Source organism: Phaenicophaeus curvirostris, chromosome 1 (assembly GCF_032191515.1).
Source record: "Phaenicophaeus curvirostris isolate KB17595 chromosome 1, BPBGC_Pcur_1.0, whole genome shotgun sequence".
Classification (NCBI taxonomy): domain Eukaryota; kingdom Metazoa; phylum Chordata; class Aves; order Cuculiformes; family Cuculidae; genus Phaenicophaeus; species Phaenicophaeus curvirostris.
In genome coordinates this window covers 6,324,908-6,345,463 of record NC_091392.1, presented here as the reverse complement: position 1 = coordinate 6,345,463, position 20,556 = coordinate 6,324,908, and the positions used below count along the sequence as shown (strand labels likewise).

Sequence of the window (20,556 nt, the reverse complement as noted above, 5' to 3'; positions counted from 1 at the left end):
GTTGGTTAACTACAGCTGCAGCATCACGTGTCTGGTATTGTAGCTGCAGTTGGAGACATTGCTTTGTGGATGGTGTCAGAATTATTTCTTGTTCAAAAGTAACTGAAGCCACTGCAAAGTTCACTGCTGACTTTATTGGAAATCAAATTGTGTGCCTTCACATTTGCAAGTAGATTGTTGATTTGTGTCCTTAGTAACTCCTGAAGTTTTCTTATAGCTTGTATTGTGATATTTGCCTTTTTCTAAGTTAGGTGTGGAAGAATGATATACGTCTGCTACAGTTGCTGCTGCAGTCGCTTGTCAGGCATCTTGGATTTCCTGGTTGCAGTGCCAGAGTATATTTGAGATGCGGTTCTGGAGGTGATTCTTTGCAAATCACCGTGTGCCTGTTTCTCTGCTGCTCTGTCTAACTTTGAGTGACTGTGGGCACACTTACATTGCACTGTAGTTATTCTTGTGATGCAGTGGGGTAGGTGGACCTTAGTTGTTAGACCACGGTTCCTTTCAAAGTGGTATCATGAGTCACCAACGCAAAGTCTATGCAGAATTCATTCTCTGTGTTGTCAGCTTCAAGGGATGAAATCTAAGAGGTTTATAATATGTGGGCACTGCACAAATTAACAATGTATGTCTGTCTCTTCACTTCAACATGCTCTGTCTCTTCGCTAATTGTGTGGTATGTTTTACTTACATGCTAATGATGTCTCGTTATAAGGCAGATTTCACCTGAGAGTGCTATCAAGGCTGCTTTATGATTCTTTAAAGCATATTTATTGTAAATGATGTTTCTATTTTCCTGAGAGATGAAATCTCTCCAAATAGGAGGAATGTAATTAGGATAAGCGTATCAGCTGTCTTTCCCTGAAAAGACAATTTATATTGTGCTATAGGTTTTAACTGTTGTCTGGGTTCCTGTGCAATACTGAGCTCATGCAATCCACTATTTCTGTATCCCATTCCTACAAGGAATTGAAACTAAGCAGTGTGTACCAAACACTTCAAACCAGTTGCCTTGATGATTGTTATCCATAAGACCCACAATTCCCAGTGATCTGTCTGTTGGGTGTTTACAGTGTGAGTTAACAAAACAGGCTGATGCACACTGAAAACTGATGTCTGAGGATAGTATCAAAGTTAGTGTACGAAGTTGTGATCTGCAATGATTTGTGATCTTGTTTACACTGACATCTTAAAACACAAAGTAGCTGAAAAGCGTCTTTTGTATCAGAAGGCTGCTGGATGTGGGCAACCTGTTGGAAAATTAGGGCTTCTTTGCTCAAGTACAATGGGTCTTGATTATTATCGGTGGCTTAGAAACTTCTTTCTCCTTGACTCTGTGAAGATGCGTTTGAAGTTCAGCTGGTTGCTGACAGGGCAGAAAAAATAAGGCTGGTGGTTTGAAGCACTCAAGCTGCCCCTGTAACTTGCCACCGAGATGAAGATGAGAGAAAGACTAGAGATTTTTAAAGAGTAGTTTAGGTCTAGATCTATGATTCTAGTTGTGTCCCAGTATCCTTATTTGTGTGTCAGACTGGGAATTAGTAAACTTGGGAGACATGAAGGCAGTTACACTTTTATTGCCTTCCTGCCACACCAGTAAAAGTGGGTAAAACTGTTTGGATTTTCTTCTGAGAACTTACTGAGTAGCCTAGGGCAGGAGCCTTTTTATGTAACAGTGTAGAAATTGCTAGTGATTGGAAACAGATGCAATGTTTCCTTTCAGGTGAAATATCTCACCTTAAGGCTAACCTTCACTTAAGACCCACAGTTGAAATATCTGTAGGGTAGCTTTGGTTGATTCTAATTGTTATTGTAGTATTTATTGTTTAGAATAGTTAGTGCTAGGTAAATGTGTCCCTGTCTTAAATTTTTAATAGCTGTTGCCTTAAGAACACAATTTAATTTGTTTGCTCTAATACTGTTTTTTATTTTGCAATTCTGCAAACAAATATTGAGTTCTAGTTGACTTTGTATATTAAAAGAAATTCATGTGGATGACTTATTAAGATAACAGCTGTTTAAAACCAAACAAAACAAAAAAGAAAACAAAACCAAAAAAATTAATACTTAATGGATTTAGGGAACAAGAAGTAAGTTCAAGGAGAAGTACCAAAGCATTATAATAATGACACTTGTTTGAAATGAATAAAGGGGTATTTTAGAGGGAGGTTGGATATATGATATTTCCAGCAAACATGCTAAGCTGTGAAATAACCCTGTGGGGAGCTGAAGGGTTCTGGCTCTTGAGATAGTTAATAGCTGTTCATAGTTTCCAGTGCAGTGTTTCCAACCCTGTTACATTAAACTCGATTGGCAAAGCACTACAAGAAAGGTGAAGTAGGATTGATTCATCTCCATACTATTTCTTACAGTCTTAACTCTGTTAGCACCATTAGTTTTAATTGATATCGACTAGTTTCTATACTGTTTGTCTCTTCCTATAGTCACCTGGTTTACATGGAGTAATGCCTGTTAAAACTTAACTCTTTGCTTACATACTGTTAGTTTAGGAGAAAACCGTGTCAAGGAGCTCATCTTAGTAATGCACACAAAAGTCTTAAGAGACTTGTAAGTTGATATAAGTCTAGCAGACCATATCAGGGGACCACCATCATGTTCAGATTAGCCTTAGCCTATAATATATGACTTTTTCAATCAAGTATTTTTTGGAATGAGAGAAATGCCTCAGATCTTTTTACAAATAGTCATAACAAGAACTGTTTCAGTTGCTTTTGGAAATGAAAAAGATGGGATGTGTTTGGTGTTCATAAAAAATAAGGAGTTTGGTGAATTTTTTTCACTTTTTTTCTTTTCTTGGATAGGTTTTGGTTTTTTTTGGTCAATGTTGTATCAAGCTGCCTCATTTTTTGTTGACAGATTTAATAAAAAATTGCTATTTTGTGCTCAGAATACAGGCACACACAGAAGTACTAGAATCTTGCAATTACACCACCCCCCTAAAAACCAAACAAGTAGGAAAAAAAAGTAAAACCTCTACCCCAGAAAACCAAACTCCAAATACCTTGCACCTTACAAAAAAAAGCAGTTCCTTTCTATCTTATCTAGGAGCCTGGCTAAATTTTAAAGTAAACGTTCTTAACCTTTTCACCGTGGACTCTTCTTCTGTAGAAACTTTACCTTGTAAATACTCCTGTTTGCAGTTTTTCTGGCAGTAGTCATCGATAAGGGAATAACTTAAGGGGAAAAGCCTGAAGGAATTTCTGAGTGTCTTGACGCTCATAGCAGGCGTTCCAGTAATGCCTTGGGATCTGTGATTTCCCCCTCTTCCCCTCCTTGAATTCTTTGGTTGATTTATTACTGCTTTAGGATGGTTAAAAAAGCTACTAGAATTAATGTTATTCCCTGGGTGGTGGCAAATCCTCTGCTGCTCCTAGGAATGCTTAAAAAGAGATTTAGTTTCTTTTTTAAGCTTACAATTTAAATAATATCTTTATTACTTTGTTGATTTAGAAGTGGAAATTAGATGAATGAGTTTGAGTTTAAAACTTACTGAAGGTCTTAAAGCAAGAAAGGAAAGCAACAAATCGAAATGACAGTCAGTGTTCTGTAAGAAGCAAGAATTTAAGCTTTAACTGAACATCATTGAAGCACTTGCTTAAATATTTATTTGTGAATGTACTCTGGTGTTTATTTTGTTGTGAAACTTTTCAGCAGCCAAAAAGGCAAAATAACTTTATTCCTTCTCCTTCCTCCCTGTCCCGTATTGTGTTAAAGTTGAAGGGTTACAAGAGCTTTGCCTGACTGAGGTTTGCAAAACAGCCTAAACTTTGTATGCGCTCGTGAAATAGGGTAGAAGCAGAAAGAAGTGTTTTGCAAATCCAAAGGTCAACAGCAATTTCATGTTTAAAGAGCAGATCCTTTTTCGGGCCTTTCAGCACCAGGTCAAAGGTCAGAGGGCAATGTCTTCCTGGGATGGCACAGAAACCTAAAATTTAAGCAAATCCAGACAGCTAGAAGGCATCTTCCTTTGCTCGGGTCTGCACACCTCTAGGCCCCTGTTCCATGTACTGTCAGGTTCTATGCTGCTTTGTCCCGAAATCTGTAACTTTACAGAAGGGCATTCTGGCATTCTCTCTTGAGGATGAAACATCTGCTGGGATCATTTGTTTGCTACCTGATGGAACTAGTGATTTTAGTCCTTCAGACAGTGACCAAGCAAAAAGTATTAAAAAGAAAATAAATTCCACACCTGTCGTTTTTAGCTAGCAATTGGAATTGGTGTTATTTGGTCTTTTATTAGCCGTGATTGTGGGTATATTCACATCAGGAGGTCGAGGGAGGTGGTACTGCCCCTCTGCTTCACTCTGGTGAGACTTTACCTCGAGTACTGTGTTTAGATCGGGAGTCCTCAGCACTGGAAGGTCATGGGCCTGTTGGAGAGAGTCCACAGTAGGCTGTGAAGATGCTTAGAGGGCTGGAGCACTTCCCATACGAGGACAGGTTGAGAGAATTAGGGTTGTTCATCTTGGAGAAGAGAAGGCTCCAGGGAGACCTTGTAGCAACCTCCCAGTACTAAAAGGGTCTACAGGAAAGCTGAGAGGAGCTCTTTATCAGGGCGTGCAGTGATAGGACAAGGAGGAATGGTTTTAAGCTGAAAGGGGAGATATTTAGGTGAGATATTAGAAAGAACTCTTTTCCTGTGAAGGTGGTGAGGCCCTGGCACAGGTTGCCCAGAGAAGTTGTGGCTGCTCCATCCTTAGAGGCCAGGTAGGATGCGGCTTTGAGCATCTGGATCCAGTGGGAGGTGTCCCTGCCCATGGCAGGGTGTTGGAGCTGGGTGATCTTTAATGTCCCTTCCAACGCAAACCATTCTATGATTTTATGATTCGATTTTTTTGATGTATCTATTTCTGTCCATCACACAGCTGAGAGGGAGGTGTTCAGTCGCCTTTTATGAAAAAAACTTTTTGAGACTGTAGTTGTGCTTTTCTAAGTAAAATGAAAATAACTTTGCTTTTTGGAATTCGAGACATACAGCTTATGGCCAAATTTTACTAATCTATGCTGGGAAATACAGATTATGAATAATATATGCTAACGTATTGTGGAAAGCGTTATAATTGTTCAGGTCTTAATAGATACAAAGTAGTAATAACAGGAAACTACAATTTATTTACTGCAGCTTTTCAAGAGTACTGTTCTTTCCATCATTTCGTTGATGACATTCATCAACTGAATTGTCCTAGTAACATTTAATAACAATCTATGAAAACTAGAAACTGCCATGACATTGTGTAAAAAATGCAGTGATTATTTTAAAGACTTTTATTTCTCCAGCCTGCACAATATGAATTCTTTTCAGGTTTTGATATTATCTTTGTAAACTTGTATTAATAACTATTACCCTATAGCAATAACAAATACCATCAGGTTTTGTGACTAACTTGGGTGATTAAGGTAAAACGTTTTTCTTCTACTACCTGAACAATAAATAGAACGTGGGGATCACAGAATCACTAGGCTGGAAAAGACCCACAGGATCATCAAGTCCAACCATTCCTATCAAACACTAAACCATGCCCCTCAGCACCTCATCCACCCATCTTCTAAAAACCTCCAGGGATGGTGACTCAACCACCTCCCTGGGCAGCCTATTCCAGTGCACAATGACCCTTTCCATGAAGAATTCTTTTCTGATGTCGAGCCTGAACCTCCCCTGGGGGAGCTTGAGGCCATTCCCTCTTGTCCTGTCCCCTGTCACTTGGGAGAAGAGGCCAGCTCCCTCCTCTCCACAACCTCCTTTCAGGTAGTTGTAGAGAGCAAGGAGGTCTCCCCTCAGCCTCCTCTTCTCCAGGCTAAACAACCCCAACTCTCTCAGCCGCTCCTCATAAGACCTGCTCTCCAGCCCCCTCACCAGCTTTGTTGCTCTTCTCTGGACTCGCTCCAGAGCCTCAACATCCTTCTTGTGGTGAGGGGCCCAGAACTGAACACAGGATTCAAGGAGCGGTCTCACCAGTGCCAAGTACAGAAGGAGAATAACCTCCCTGGACCTGCTGGTCACACCGTTTCTGATACAAGCCAAGATGCCATTGGCCTTCTTGGCCACCTGGGCACACTGCTGGCTCATGTTCAGTCACTGTCAACCAACACCCCGAGGTCCTTCTCCTCCAGGCAGCTTCTCCTAGTCTGTAGCACTGCATAGGGTTGTTGTGCCCCAAGCGCAGGACCTAGTATTTGGCCTTGTTAAACCTCATGCCATTGGACTCTGCCCATTGGTTCAGCCTGTTGAGATCCCTAATTGTATGTGCAGAGTGGCAGATGCTCTTACGTTGGTAAATATCCAGGGATCAGCATAGTGAGGCTGGGCAGATTGGACGTTATTTTGCAAAGTTGGTTTTGGTAGGTTTTTTTTTTTTTCCCCTAGAGAAGGAAAGGACGTATGCATAATAATAGTACTAAAGGTTGAAAATATAAGCTTGGAGGGGTGCTTTTTCCCCTAGATTCATTAAGTGCTCTTAAGCATTTGGATTAGTTTCTTGTACTACTCTTACAGTAGCTCTGTACTGATTTTGATGGAATTGTACCAATTTACAGCAGCTGAGAATCTGACTCATACTCTGAGTCTTTATCCCATGGGTCTATTAAAGCAGTGAACATGCTTGTACAGTAGTTTGCTAATGCTAGAGATTAGTGTGTTGCCAGAGGTGCTTTTCAAATAGCAGAGATCATTCTTCTTTATTTTGCTAAAGTGGAGGCCTACTTGCTTTTCTCCTTGAAACTTTATAAAAAAATGTATTGCATTTTTATTAGCTCTGGAATGCATTTCTGTAGCATGCTGCAAAAATGAGCTAGAGGAACAAAGAATTGGCGAGCTCAATCGAGAACCACGAGATTCTCTATTACATGTTTTGAAATGGAGCTATTGATTTTATTTCCTCCCAGTATTATTGTTTTGCCCTTTTTAATAGGGAGCAACAAGATAAGCAATTAGTTATCCTCTCTCTTACTTGGTTTCTTGGTAATTTATACATAGCCTAACTGGAAAATGGTCCCTGTTTATGAAATATTCTTTGTGCATTCCTTAATACTTTCTACAAGGTGCTTATAGAAGCACATGTCCAAGAACAGTAACTCATATGCGGCTACTCCTGCTGATTTGAGCTGGTACACCAGTGAAGTCTCTGCACATCAGAGATGTAAGGACTGGGTTTTGAGTGTTCTTGGCAGCAAAAGAAGTTATGCTGAGAGTTACCCAAAAGTTTTGGGTAATAGAAAATGAAGAAAGAAGCGTGGTGGCTGTAATTTGGTAATAATCAAAGAAATATTAAAAAGTAACTATTTTTACTTCCACTATTTGGTGAAAAACTCTGCCCATCAGAGCTTAAGGAAAGAGTGCTAAGGTTCCTAGGAAAGTTGCAAAGTTATCGTACACAGTAACACATGGCCACTGTCCTTAATTTTCTGGGCTTACCAAATACCTGAAGTGACGCGATGTGCTAAAGGAACAATGAAGTGTTTAATCTTAACAGTACAATTATGAATGTAAATCTTCCTGCATTTTATCTATTATGGTCATTAATTAGGGAATTACTGTCATTTTCTTCTCTGCTTTGTGGGACAGGGTCAGACTTACTTGTCAGGAGAGCAGCTCTTCCCTCCCTTGGAAAGAATGTGTGCCAAGTTAGCCCTCTTTCAGCTGCTGAAGACAAAACTTTAAATAAAGAAAAGTAAAATTCAGGTCTTGGATGTTAGAGAAGAGTTGTGTTTCTCTTAATTCCTCTTTTTTACTAAAGATATGAATATACCTAATTTTGACTGTGTAGAATTTTTCATGTGGCATTATAAAGATTTGCTACGAAAACTCCACAGCAGTCTTGCATTGCGTGCAATGGATTCTGCCCTGTAATATGAGACACAATTCCCTGGACTGATTTTGCTCTGCAGTATTCATTGCTAATCAACGTACTGAAGAGCTGCTGTTAAAAAAACCCACAAATGTCAGCTCTACTTAACATTCTTTCCTTTTGCCCTAATGTACCCTGAGAGTGTGATTATTATTTATATTTAAGGAGAGAAATGAAAGTTTTCTTGGGTTAGTAATTGAGATTCAGAATGCTTTTTTTAGTCAGTCTTCCTAGCATTAGGCAAAACCATTTTTCATGCATGCATTCATGGGGAACTACTTCTAAAAATATGTTTTAATTGCATTTCTGTATGACAAAAGCTTGTTTGAAAACACAGCAATGATAGATCCATTATAAACATTAACAAGGAGGTTTTGCAAATTTTATTATTTATTAGTTATGGAACTCTAGATAAGATGAAATTAATCTCTGCTTGCTATGCAGTTGTGAAGTGATGAAGCTGGTTTTCAGGGAGACCTTTCAGAGACCAAGGTGTAAATAGGCAGTTTTATTTAAGCATCACTGACAGTAGAAGAGTATGTTTGGCTTGCTGTAAATTTTACTTAGTTGTTATTTTTTTCTGACTGTTTTTGTGTACAGCTCTGCTACCATGATGGACGAGGAACTTTGATCTCTGCATTTGTCTCCAGTGATGGTTGCGATGTGATCCTTTTCTTTGCATTGATGCATTTGAACTTATTTCTAAAAGCATAGGATGTGCTTGGCAATTTGCTGTAATTGCTTTCTTCAATCGATGTCTTGTGTTGCAGTAACATGTGGTCAGAAAGTTGCTTTAGAATGTGTTTGGGTTGTTATGAGGAGCTGCTCCTCAGTGCTTTTCCTCACACTTACTATTTAAACAAGTCTTTGCCAGCCTGATGGCAAAATGGTCATTTATTCAAGAGCTGTTCAATGAAAATTGTCTAAACCAGACCTAGCAGAAGGGAGAGGAACCAGACTTTCTCTCCCAAATGATAATCTGTGAACTTCACAGTCATATAAGATCTGACAATAATTGCACACGTCTTGTGTTCTTGGTGGAAGAACCTCACCTGGAGGAGGAAGTGCCTTACTTCTGGGTTTGGCTAGGCCATTGTCCAACACAGACTTGCTGTAGAACCTCATAAATCTAAGGAGGCTGTTTGAACCCAGAATCAACTCATTTTATGCAAGGCTTGAAGTCTTGGACCCTTTTGAATAACATGTAATTCAAACAGCAGCTGAAGAACCTACCTCCTGGATTGATGTTGAGAGCAGGTTTGCCCACGTATGTTGCTCTAAAGTTTGCAATATTTTTTTAATATGTCTAGAAGTTACCAATAACTTTTTCTGTGATTTGGACGGCTAATTTCAGCACCTTTAGGAGAGCATTTAAGATGTCTTCTTAAACTCAGCTTTGTTTATCTTAATGAAAGCTGTCTTTTTTAGGAATCACTTGAAAGAGTTCTTAATTTTTTAAAGTTTTCTTCCAGTTTAGTTTTCCTTATGCGTTATCATAATGATCTAGCATGCAGTTCTTCTGCTGCTCTCCCGTCATTCAGGCCCTTCCCATGGAAGGAAGGAATGTTCTGTTATTATTTGTTATTATTCAGAATGGTATGAATTTTTTTTTTCTAAAACTGTGTCACCATTGTACCTATTTCTTCAGTTTATTCTTAGGACCAGAGCTGAAATTTGAATTTTAAATTTATTCATTGAGCTGAGGAGTCCAGGCTGTCACTTCGACAATCCTCTGCAGATACAGAAAGAAATGAGGTGAATGCAGTCCCACAGATTTGATTGCAAACACAAAAGTAAGCTGCAGGATAATTCTGCCAACTAACGACAAATAGTGTGTTTTGGTTAACAGCTACTGCTACTTGATTTGAATAAAGATCATCCACTGTGTACTAGGAATTCATGATCTGCTTTGTTTTATGAAAAGGGCTATTAGGTAGCAGAACTGAAAAAATGATTGAAAATGCTAATAAATGATTTAATTTGTACAGTAAAGCAATATGCATTGGTTTGGAGTTACTGCTTAAGAGTTAATATAATTGTTATTACCACGTGTATTTCCTACCGTATTTAGCATTTGTTCAAGATTAAAGTAACTGAATATGGAGAATGGCCAGAGTGTGCTTCATTGGCATTGATTATTAAGAGTTCTAAAACAGGGGTGGGATGGCAGTTGTTAGAATTGCAGAGATGCTGCTACTACTCTAGACCCAAGTGAAAGACCACCAAACAGGGAATTGCAGGCTGCAGAAGATTTTCATAAAAGTAGTGTAGGTACATGAAGCAATGAGCTTCAGCAGTTAACAAATCCATATTGCTGGAACACTACCATCTTAGTTAATTGATGTTGGAATACACTTTGTGTAGCACATGAATTTTAATATACGTGAGGCTGCCAACATGTTAAGTCCTGGATTGCTGCTAATATATAGTGTGAGTGATCTGTACTGAGACTAACTTTCAAGGAGTGCTTAAAAGCAAGATACGCATGTGCTTAAGGAGAAAGATCCTAGGTGGTCTAGGATTTATGTATCAAATATAAATCAGAAGCAAGGCAAGGAGATCGATTCTTTTTCATTAGCCTTCTTAGACTTTTAGGGCGGCTTGCGCTAATTTTTATTGCTTTTTAAATAACACTTGGAATGTGATTCTGAGCAGATGTGTTTAACCTCAGTGTTTGTTTACGTATAGTTAAAGTAACATCAGAAATCACTGCAAATGCTGCTGTGGTCAGTTAAGCAGATTACAGATTTTTCTCAAAGGTTTTCTGATTCCAAGCTGTGAAAACTTTAAAGTTTGCTTATAGAATGCATCTTTTACTAAAGACACGAGAGCATATATCTTAGCATGGGATAGTGAAAATACAGGTATCTTTATTTTGCTGGTTTTTGATCAATTTTTATATTGGAAATAAAAACTTTACAGTGAAGTTATCTTCTCCCAAGCAAGCAAATACCTTACTAAAAAGTCACCGCTTTAAGATTTAATTGAGTCTGATAAGTCTTTTGATTTTATTTTAACTTATTTCTGAGAAGGTCCATTATTTGATACTTTCTGGACAGCAGCTATGTATTCATGACACTGTGCTGTGTGTATTGGCAGCAACATGCACAGAATCTACAGATGATAATTATAACTAAAATCTAGTCACAAAATCGTGCCATTTAATCTTTTGCCAATATTAAATTCTTCCTTGCAGCATCTTTCTGATAATTATATTGTGGAATATGACATTGGCTTATCCTGTATGTTAATTAATTGCTTTGGCTTGCTTATGAATTTTAACAAAAATTCTGAAAGTTGTTTTATAATCTGCTGTAGTCGTCACTCCCTACTGTGCGGAGGTTATTCGGTGGAAATTCAAAGTGGATGATTACAGTAGCAGAGCACTAGTTATTTTGATAAACACCCAATCAAAATTTTGAGTTAAGTAAGTTAAATGTGTAGTGGAAGGAAGAAAGTGATCCATGGAATTTTATCTGGAAAATCCATAATTTAGTTTGAAAAACAGCTTTCTAACTTCTTCCTTAATATTTTCAGAAGTCTTTTCCAGGTAATATATTGCTGGATTTGAAAATTACACTATTGCCTTTAATTTCCTTTCAAAGAGTGGCAGATTAAACCAATCATTCATAATGTGAATTCTTCTGAAAATCAGCTTGTTTGGACTGAAGGATCTGCATTCAACACTAAATAGTGCTTTAGATTTGTGCTATAAAGAGCAGAGTAAATTAATTGTAGGCATGACATGGAAATATTGTCATGTTTATAGTTACAATGGTCAAGTTGACTTCACATATATAAAAAATAAGGTGTCATTCTGTTGCAAAGCACTGATGGAACTATCTGCAATACTGTATATTGCTCTGGCAGTTCTATGCACCATGTATGAGACACCGAAACAGAGGCCGACCTAGGAGAATGTTTGGTCAACGTGTTTATTGTTGTCTAATCTGTTTCCCAGTGTGACAATACTAATTTTTCTGTCTTTTACATTCAATTCAGTACAATTATTGGGGGAAAAATAGTGTCTCAGTTCTCTACATAGATTTGTATTTCTGAGAAATTACGCTGTTTATAAAACTGTTCCTCCTTGGGAAGATTTACTTCTTCCTCATGTATCTGAATACTGGAATGTTGTAACAATTTGTTACTTAACAATGAGTTCTATATTGTACAGAAAAACCGCTCCATTTATATGGAACTTGTTCAGGTATCTGTCACCTGCGTTCTTCCTTTCCTTTCCATATCTTCCCTGTGCACTCTTGATAATTTATTTCATGACACTTTTGCTTTTGAGTTCTATGCCCTCACAAATGTTTTTGTGGATGTTTCACACACAAATTCCTTCATAGCAGTTTCAAGGTTATATAAATGGCTGAATATATTTATATTTTTTTTTAAGGGAGACCTTGACAACATTTCTCCCAGGTGCTAGCAAGTATAGAATCATAGAATGGTTTAGGTCAGAAGGGACCTTAAAGCCCATCCGGTTCCACAATCCCTGCCATGGGCAGAGATACCTTCCTCTAGGCCAGGTTGCTCAAAGCCTCATCCAACCTGGCCTTGAACAGCTCCAGGGATGGGGCAGCCGCAACTTCCATGGGCAACCTATGCCAGTGCCTCACCACGCTCACAGGAAAAAAATTCTTTCTAATATCTCAACTAAATCCCTCCTCTTTCAGCTTAAAAATATTACTCCTCATCCAGTCCCTGGCACTCCCTGATAAAGAGCCCTTCCCCAGGTTTCCTGTAGACCCCATTTAAGTACTGGAAGGTCACCCTAAGGTCTCCTCAGAGCCTTCTCTTCTCCAGGCTGCACAACCTCAGTTTTCTCAGCCTGTCCTCAGAGGTGCTCCAGCCCTCTGATCATCTACGTGGCCTCCTCTGGACTCGCTCCAACAGGTCCTTGTCCTTCCTGTGCTGAGGACTCCAGAACTGAACACAATACTCCGGGTGAGGTCTCACCAGAGTGGAGCAGAGGGGCAGAATAACATCCTTTGACTTGCTGATCACACTTCTTATGTTACAGCTCAGGATACCGTTGGCTTTCTGTGCTGTAAGTGCGCATTGCCGGCTCATGTTGAGCTTCTTATCCACCACCACACTCAAGTCCTTTTCTTCAGGGCTGCTCTCAATCCATTCTTCTCCCAGCCTGTAATTGTGGCTGGGATTGGCCCAGCCCACATGTTGGACCTTGCACTTGACCTTGTTGAACTTTGTGAGGTTAGCACATATGTTTTCCACTTGGCTTTAAACATTTAATATTGCATCACAAAAGGAAAAACAGAATGCACAGTACCTCCTTCTACATGATTAAGTCAATGGGACCATGAAGATAAGTCTTCTGCAAGAAACTTTTCCAACGTTATATTTAATACGTGACATCAAATATGATTTAAAAATACTTTTAGAATGTGCATGCAGTGACACAAGGCGATGCTATTGCACTTGGTGGTAATTTGAGGAGAGTAAAAGAAAACAAATTGAGAACTAGTTTGAGAAACTATTTTTTGTAGGAACTATGCCGTGGGTTTTATAAGGATTGGAGGTTATCATCAATTTTTGCCACTTTTTTTTTTTTCAATGAAAAGTAGTTGTGTCAAGGTTTGTACAGCTTGGAACTGTGAAGAATTGAACCAATACTGCACAGTTCTGGGGTTATCAACATATCAAGACTGCTGATTATTGCACCGAACATCTTCCATCCTTAGCTGAAGCCACAAATGATAGAGGAGCTTTTATGTTTAAGTTTATTAAAGACAAAGTAGAAGCAGGAAAATGCTGTGGTTTGAGCCAGCAGGGAACACATGTAGGACTTAAATACAAATGTAGGAAAAGAGTGAATGTGGTGAGTGACGAATACGAGAAGGTCTTTCCTTGTGTTTATATTGAACAAATGCACCAAAATGTTATTTAAAGAGGACTGATTTAAACAGCAGCAGCGGGTAGGTGAGTGCAGAGTGATTCTATGAAGCTTTTCGATTTATTTAAACTACCACTGTTTCTCGAGGAAGTTCATTACAACACAGAGCTTGATGGTCAGAACCCTGGATCTACATGTTTAATGTTCTGAAGTATCAGATATTTATGCATTTAAGATTAAAATTTCTTTTAAGTTTCCTTGAAAAATTAATGAAAACCTTTATTAGCTATCATGGTGGATTTAAAGATGTAAAATCCATTAATCACTTTTTATCTAACAAAAGCATTTCCAATGAAGTCCTTGTTCTTCAAAATGAAATCCTGCTCTTTTGAATTTATAGGCCTTATAATACTCACGAGAAGGTGATAATAGTCCACATAGAAATACAAGAAAAAGCCTTTGAGCTAGTGAATGCACCAGCGAGGACCATGCGTAGGGGTTCTGGGCTCCTGTCAAACCTTGGAGCCTGGGACTTCCTCCTAGTGAAATATCTTTGAGGAACCTTCTAGTAGGAAACTCAGCATGCCTTCATGTGGACCCTGCACTTCAGTGGAGTTAAGGTTTGATCCCAGCATTTTGCAGCTCCTAAAGCTGTTGACAACATCTTTAGACCTTTCTCTTAATGCTGTAACACCAGAGCTGCTTGGAAGTGCCAGCCAGTGTCCTTGAGCTGCTGTTAGCTTGCAGTGTAAGCTGCCCAAGCTGTACTCTTAGTACATGTACTTAGGCATGTGTGTACCAGTTGTAATGATTCTTGGTTCCTGTCTGATTAAGTGGATGAATTTACAAGATTTGGATCATTCTTTATTGTGTGTTTTCTGCAAAAGGACAACTTATTTACATGAGTTCAGTTAAAAACTCTCTCTTTGACTCCTCTTTTGGGTATCAAGTATTGTATGGTTCCAGGCTAATTACATTAATCACTACTGTTCTTTTCTGTATCCCCTAAATAAGCATTACTTGAGCAGTCATCTTAGGACAGGGTGTGGCTGTATTATGCTAATATTGTTTACTACATCACATTAGTACTTAGTGAAGTATGCAGATAGAAGACATTTAAAAATACAAATTTAAATAGACTGGGGTTGGTGGGAGAAGATTCAACATTAATAATGAAGGTATAACAATACGAGAATGGCCAGGCTGGGGGAGGAAGGAGAAGATTCATCATTATAAATAAAAAAAAGAAGGTACAATAAAATTGCATTGAGTAACAGACATTACTTGATTTTATGTATGATCCCATATGGTCCTCTTTAGGAAAAAAATATGTTTTGACATGCTTCTGCATAGATAACATATACTAAGTGAAAATTCATTTATTGTAAGTATCTTTAGGGACTTGAGAGAGTTTGTTTGCCCATTATGCCTCTCCTTCCATCCTTGCAGGATATAGATTTGAAAATTTTTTACATGGCGAGTACATGGGTGTAGTTTGTGCAGTCCAGTTAATTGAGAGGGGATCTCCAGGAGCTCCTGCATTCCAGTCCAGTGAGTTACTGAGCAGCCTGGGGCAATTCGCTCAGCTTCTGTGCTCTTGTGGCGCTCAGCTGCCAGCAGCATCTCTGGGAATCAAAACACAGAGCTGGCTTAGTGTGCACTTCTGGAATTTCAGTGCTTAAAGTGTATAGGTATGTGGTATTAGTGCATATCTCTGCAGCTGAAGAGATAATGAGGAATGGGGTCATAAATTTGCTACTGGATTAATTTAGTGGGGGAGTATGGTGCCTGCTTCACAGGACAAAAGAGTCTTCTTTCACTGCTTAGTAGATTCAGCCATGTCTTTGTTTTGCATATTGATGGTAACTTGCAAAAATTAGCAAGAACAATTACTCAATAAATCATTGTGATTCAGTCAGAGCACCTCTGCTGTGCGGACAGGCTGAGAGAGTTGGAGTTGTTCAGCCTGGAGAAGGGAAGGCTCCTAGGAGACCTTACAGTGACCTTCCAGTACCTGAAGGGGTTACAGGAAAGCTGCTGAGGGGCTTTTTACAAGGGCATGTGATGATAGAATGAGGGGGGAATGACTTTAAATTGGAAGGGGGAAGATTTAGATTAGATATTAGGAGGAAATGCTTCGCAACGAGGGTGGTGAGGCACTGGCACAGGTTGCCCAGGGAAGCTGTGGTTGCCCCATCCCTGGAGGTGTTCAAGGCCAGGTTGGATGGGGCCTTGAGCTGCCTGATCTGATGGGAGGTGTCCCTACCCATTGCAGGGGAGCTGAAACCGAAGGGGCTTTAAGATCCGTTGTAGCCCAAACCACTCTATGATTCTTTGTGTTAAAATAAGATTAGATTAATCTTTCCTGTAATTAGCTTCCATGTGAGATTAGCAAACGTGTCAAGTGGTACCAGTTAAGCAGAGGAGTTGCTGTGTCTGATGTGAGCCTGCAGGGATGCAGAGCTGTCAGATTTGGGTCTTGCACATTGCTGGTGGCACTGGAGGATGAAAGAGTTTCTTGTGTGTGGAGCCAGCTGCTGGTATGATCTTGCAGGGCCACGAAGAATGAGGCTGCTATGTGCTCATCTTGCTGTGTGAGCCTGATGCTTCTAGTGGAGGTCGACAGTGCCTGCAACTGTCTTTGAGAACTGAAAGTTTTAAGTGATGTTTGAAAAGCTTAGCAATCATTGTACATAAAACCAAACCAAACCAACAACCCCATTTAAGCAGAGTATGAAATTGCAATTTTTCTTCCCCTTGCTTATTTTTTCACTTCTGTTCAATAATTTCTGGGTGGTGTTTGGCACAGAAAGGGTCTGCTTTCAGTTTGCTAAGTTACTTTACATGGGAATGTGCAAAATGCTATGATTTTATAGCATTTCCATCTTCAGGTAACATTGAACAGAGGCTGTGTGTTAGATGTTGATCAGGGTTTTTTTTTTCCTATTTTGATCATGTTAGTCAAGAAGACTTTCAGATACTTGCAAAGTGCTTCTAAATGAACAGGCTGTGCTTTTTGCAGTGCTGTTTGAAATAAATGCTTTGAGTTTTCAAGTTAGTTTTGAGGCCGTGTATTGGAAACTTTGACTTGTGTGTGTGGTCTCTGAAAAGGTATTAGTTGGAGCAAACTTTTCCATTAGATGAAGTTATTAAAATGTATTTCTTTATTTAAATGTAACTCAAAACAAATCTGAAACAACATCTTTTGGATGAAATAAATGAGATCAAATAGAAGTCAAGTATTTTACATTAAACTGCTCTCGCATTGACTGCAGCAGCAACTACTCTTTTAGCCTTCCCCAGTGGTTTGTGGGGTTTTTTGCTTCCTTGCATCAATTTGGTACAGGTCTGAAATACTGGGGTTTAATGTCCTCAGTATAGAAAGCTCTTAATGACGTGCATAGGTATTTTTTCATGATAGCAAGACTGAGTAGAATTTTTTTCTAAAGGATTTCATATAGTGCTTTTTTGTTCCCTTTTAAACAGGTTTTTTTGGAGTGTGTTATTTATCTGATCTGTAGAGCAGAAAAAGGGAGCCTTGCTGCTTACAGATGGGCTCCAATGTTTTCAGAAGCTGCAGGTGATGCAGACAAAGGAAGGCTGGCTCATTTGGCATCAAAGCGGTCCAGTTACTTTTGATAAGAAAAACTGAAATTAGAGCCCTCAAAATGAAACTAAAATAATATAAAGTCTGAAAATTTATGAGTTCAAAGGCTGCTTTTCAAGCATTCGCTTCATAGCTTAATCATAAAAAGGCAGGTTAAGAAGTGAAAGGACTGTATTTTAAAATATTAATTAGATACCTCATAATAAAACTGATCTTTGTTGTTTTTTTCCTACCACTTCCTTCCTGTTCCTTAGAGAGAGTTTTGTAGACTTGTGAGAAAATGGCAGTTAGCTCTCCTAAAAGAAGCAAAGTCTCTGTGCCTTTCATGGGATACAGCAGGAAAAGAAGGAGGAAAACATTTTATAGGGGTATTTCAGCTAACAGTAGTGTGATTTAATAAACAAAAAAAATCACTTAGAGTTCAGTTCAGTAGTACAGCACAGGGTGCTTTTACTAAAGCAAAAATAAACTTTCCGTTAAGTCGTTCAAAGCTATGCAACTGCTTTGATTTAGAGGGTTTTAAGATGGAAATTTTAGTTCTGTGCTTAAAATTTTGTGCTTAAAAATAAATTCCAAAGGTTCGCTTGTGTCTTACTCCTGTAAAGTTCAGAATTCTTGTTTACTTATTGCTGTAAGTGATTACTTGTGAAAACCTATAAAAAAATCATTTTGTGCCAAGATTAACCAAAAGTAACATGAACTTCGTCTTTGTTTTCAGTCCAGAGGAGCTCCCTGTCCATGATGCAGTGATAGAAAGGGTAAGTAGTGTGTCTTCCAGTTTTTTGACTAGTAATAAACATTTACAGATTTACAGTTTCTTTTAATATAAATCATTGTGAAATGAAACGATGAAGCATTTTAGTGATTTGCATTCCCACAGAAACATGTTCTAAGTACCAATGAGGACTGTGGTCCTTGTGTCCATGTGAACTTGCCTATGTGTCCCTCGGGGCCAATGTGATTTTATATTTGTTATTTGTAATGAGCTATGAGTTTTCCTCACCCATTGTATGACCTAGCAAAGGAAACAGCTGCTTAAGAGATCGCACCAAGCTCTGCCCTGAAAGAGCGAGAGCTGTTGTCTCTGCGTGTTGAGCTGTACTCGGCTGTGCTGAGTGGATGGACTGTCCAAGTGAGCTGGGGACTTTGATGCTACGGTGTATGTTGCTGTCCCCTGAGGGACAGCACGTTCTGTGCTTTTCTAGTCTGGTAAATGATGACAAATATCTTGGCTGCCATTGAAACATCATAACCTCCCTTGTAATGTTGAGTTGATGAGCCTGGAGTGTTCTGGACATGCAAGACCTGTCAGCAGCTGATGCAGCCCAAAAATTGTGTTGCTGCCAGAAGGTTCTGGAGGAGGAGTTTGGGAACGTGTAAGGCTTTCATTAAAATCATTGGCAACTGACTTTCTTCTTGTCTGGGCCCAGTTGCTACCAGTATTCCCCCTTAGTCTGTCAGGCACATTGTTATCTCTAAGACTAGATCAGGTGCTTCTTGTTCGTCCTTATTGTCTGCTTTTCTCTATCATCCGAAAACTTGATAAAATAATTAAGTTTTAAGTTCAAAATTAGTCCTCTTGGCTGCGTAAGTCATTAGAGTGCATGGAAGGGGGATGTAATGACTTGTTCTAAGGCAGCTCAACTCTGAGTGTTAAGAGCAGCAGTGTTTTTGAAAATTAATTATTTTGAGCTTTAGTGTAGGGCTAGTTAGAAGAATTTCTTGTAGAAGAGGGAAACTTTTGAGTCATTCTGTTTTGCATTTGTTTATGTGTGTTTCTGCGTATGCAGCCTGAAATAGTTGCATTTTCCTGCCATGTTCCATTACATTTAATAAAATACTGAGTGTATATATAATTTCATTTTCATCAGAAGAACACAGCAGGGTGGTGAGTCCATCAGCATAAATAATAGACAGCTTGCAGTTTTTGTGGTATATGTGTTTTGAAGCTCTGATTCACTGTGGATTTGTAGTTAGCCTTAAAATATTGGGGGAAAAATAGTTTTCTGTCCCATATTGTATTCATGCTGTCTCAGACAAAATCTCAGCAGAGAATCTGTATTTATTGAATCAATCTTAAATTGCGAATCTAGTGTCTTTGTATAATCGTACATTAATGTCCCTGTGTTAGACTTTTGGTTATACTCCTGATGGAATCCTGACCTCTGCTGGTTTGAGGTTTATCAGTCTTCTGTCAGTGGTGCTTGAATATTTACAATTTTCAGCATACCATTGACTGGATAATTAGCGTGTCACGTTAATTTCGGCTAACACTAGAAGCTTTCTGCACATTATTTTTTAAATTCACTAGTTTGTCAGAAAAACTTATGGTTTCCTTTTCTCTTATCTATGACCTTAAAAATATGCCCCTAAGTCATGTTTTCATTACATTTGCAGCATAGGAGAAGGGTTGTGTATTCCTGTGAATTTCTAATCTCTGTTCTTCATATACATTTTAGTGTAAAGCTTAAGTTGGGTTTTCTTTGTGTGTATTTACAAGCATAATACTTTTAAATAGGTGTTATTACTATGAATGCAGGGAATTTTTGATGCTTCATTACCTTGCTGGGCATTTGGTGGCTAAGTGCATTGAATCTGTTTCCTACATTATGAACTACTTAACATTCAGATAAGTCCTACAGCACATCTGGGATAAAACTAGGGGAGGAAAGATCAATTAGAAGAGAGAAGTGGACAGAGAACTGACGTCAGGAAGTCGGGAGTCTGTGTCTGACTCTGTTTTTTGAAGTGCTGTGAAATGTTTTGTAAGTAGTTTTCAGTTTGTTTAGTTTGTCTTTGGTTTGCTTGATTATAAATTCTCCAGGGAACAGTTCAGCGAGTTCTGATTTTGTCTGAGGCTTCTGCCAAAGCATTGCTTTAAGCCTCAGCTCTAGCATGCTTGCTTTCCAGGAAGGCAGAGTACTGTGCAAAAGAGGGGTGCTTGCCAACTTAACTTCATGCTTTTTTGCCTTCAGTAGCGTATTATTTACTGACACAAGAATAAGAAACCACCTCTGCTTCAGTTAGGGTTTCTGTCCAGTGGCAAAAATTCTTCAAAGTGTAAAATGTACTCAGAAGACAGATAAATGGATTTTTTTTTTTTTTTTTCTGTTTTGGTGACTGCTACATGGAACTTGCCCGAAAGAGCAGCAGCATCATCTCTCTACTCTGCTATGAGCTACTTCAGATCTATCCATGTTTTTGCTGTTGCTTCTGTTAGA

General features: G+C 38.9%; 1 protein-coding gene across 3 annotated transcripts in view; it reads left to right on the top strand.

Moving 5' to 3' along the window:
• The window catches only part of USP6NL (USP6 N-terminal like), a 123,235-nt gene that overhangs the window by 59,151 nt on the left and 43,528 nt on the right, over window positions 1–20,556 (top strand). For all 3 annotated transcript variants that reach the window (XM_069869723.1, XM_069869551.1, XM_069869642.1), the window contains one exon: window positions 18,054–18,093. In XM_069869723.1, coding sequence (XP_069725824.1) covers window positions 18,054–18,093 — 40 coding nt within the window. The remainder of the gene's footprint in view (window positions 1–18,053; window positions 18,094–20,556) is intronic.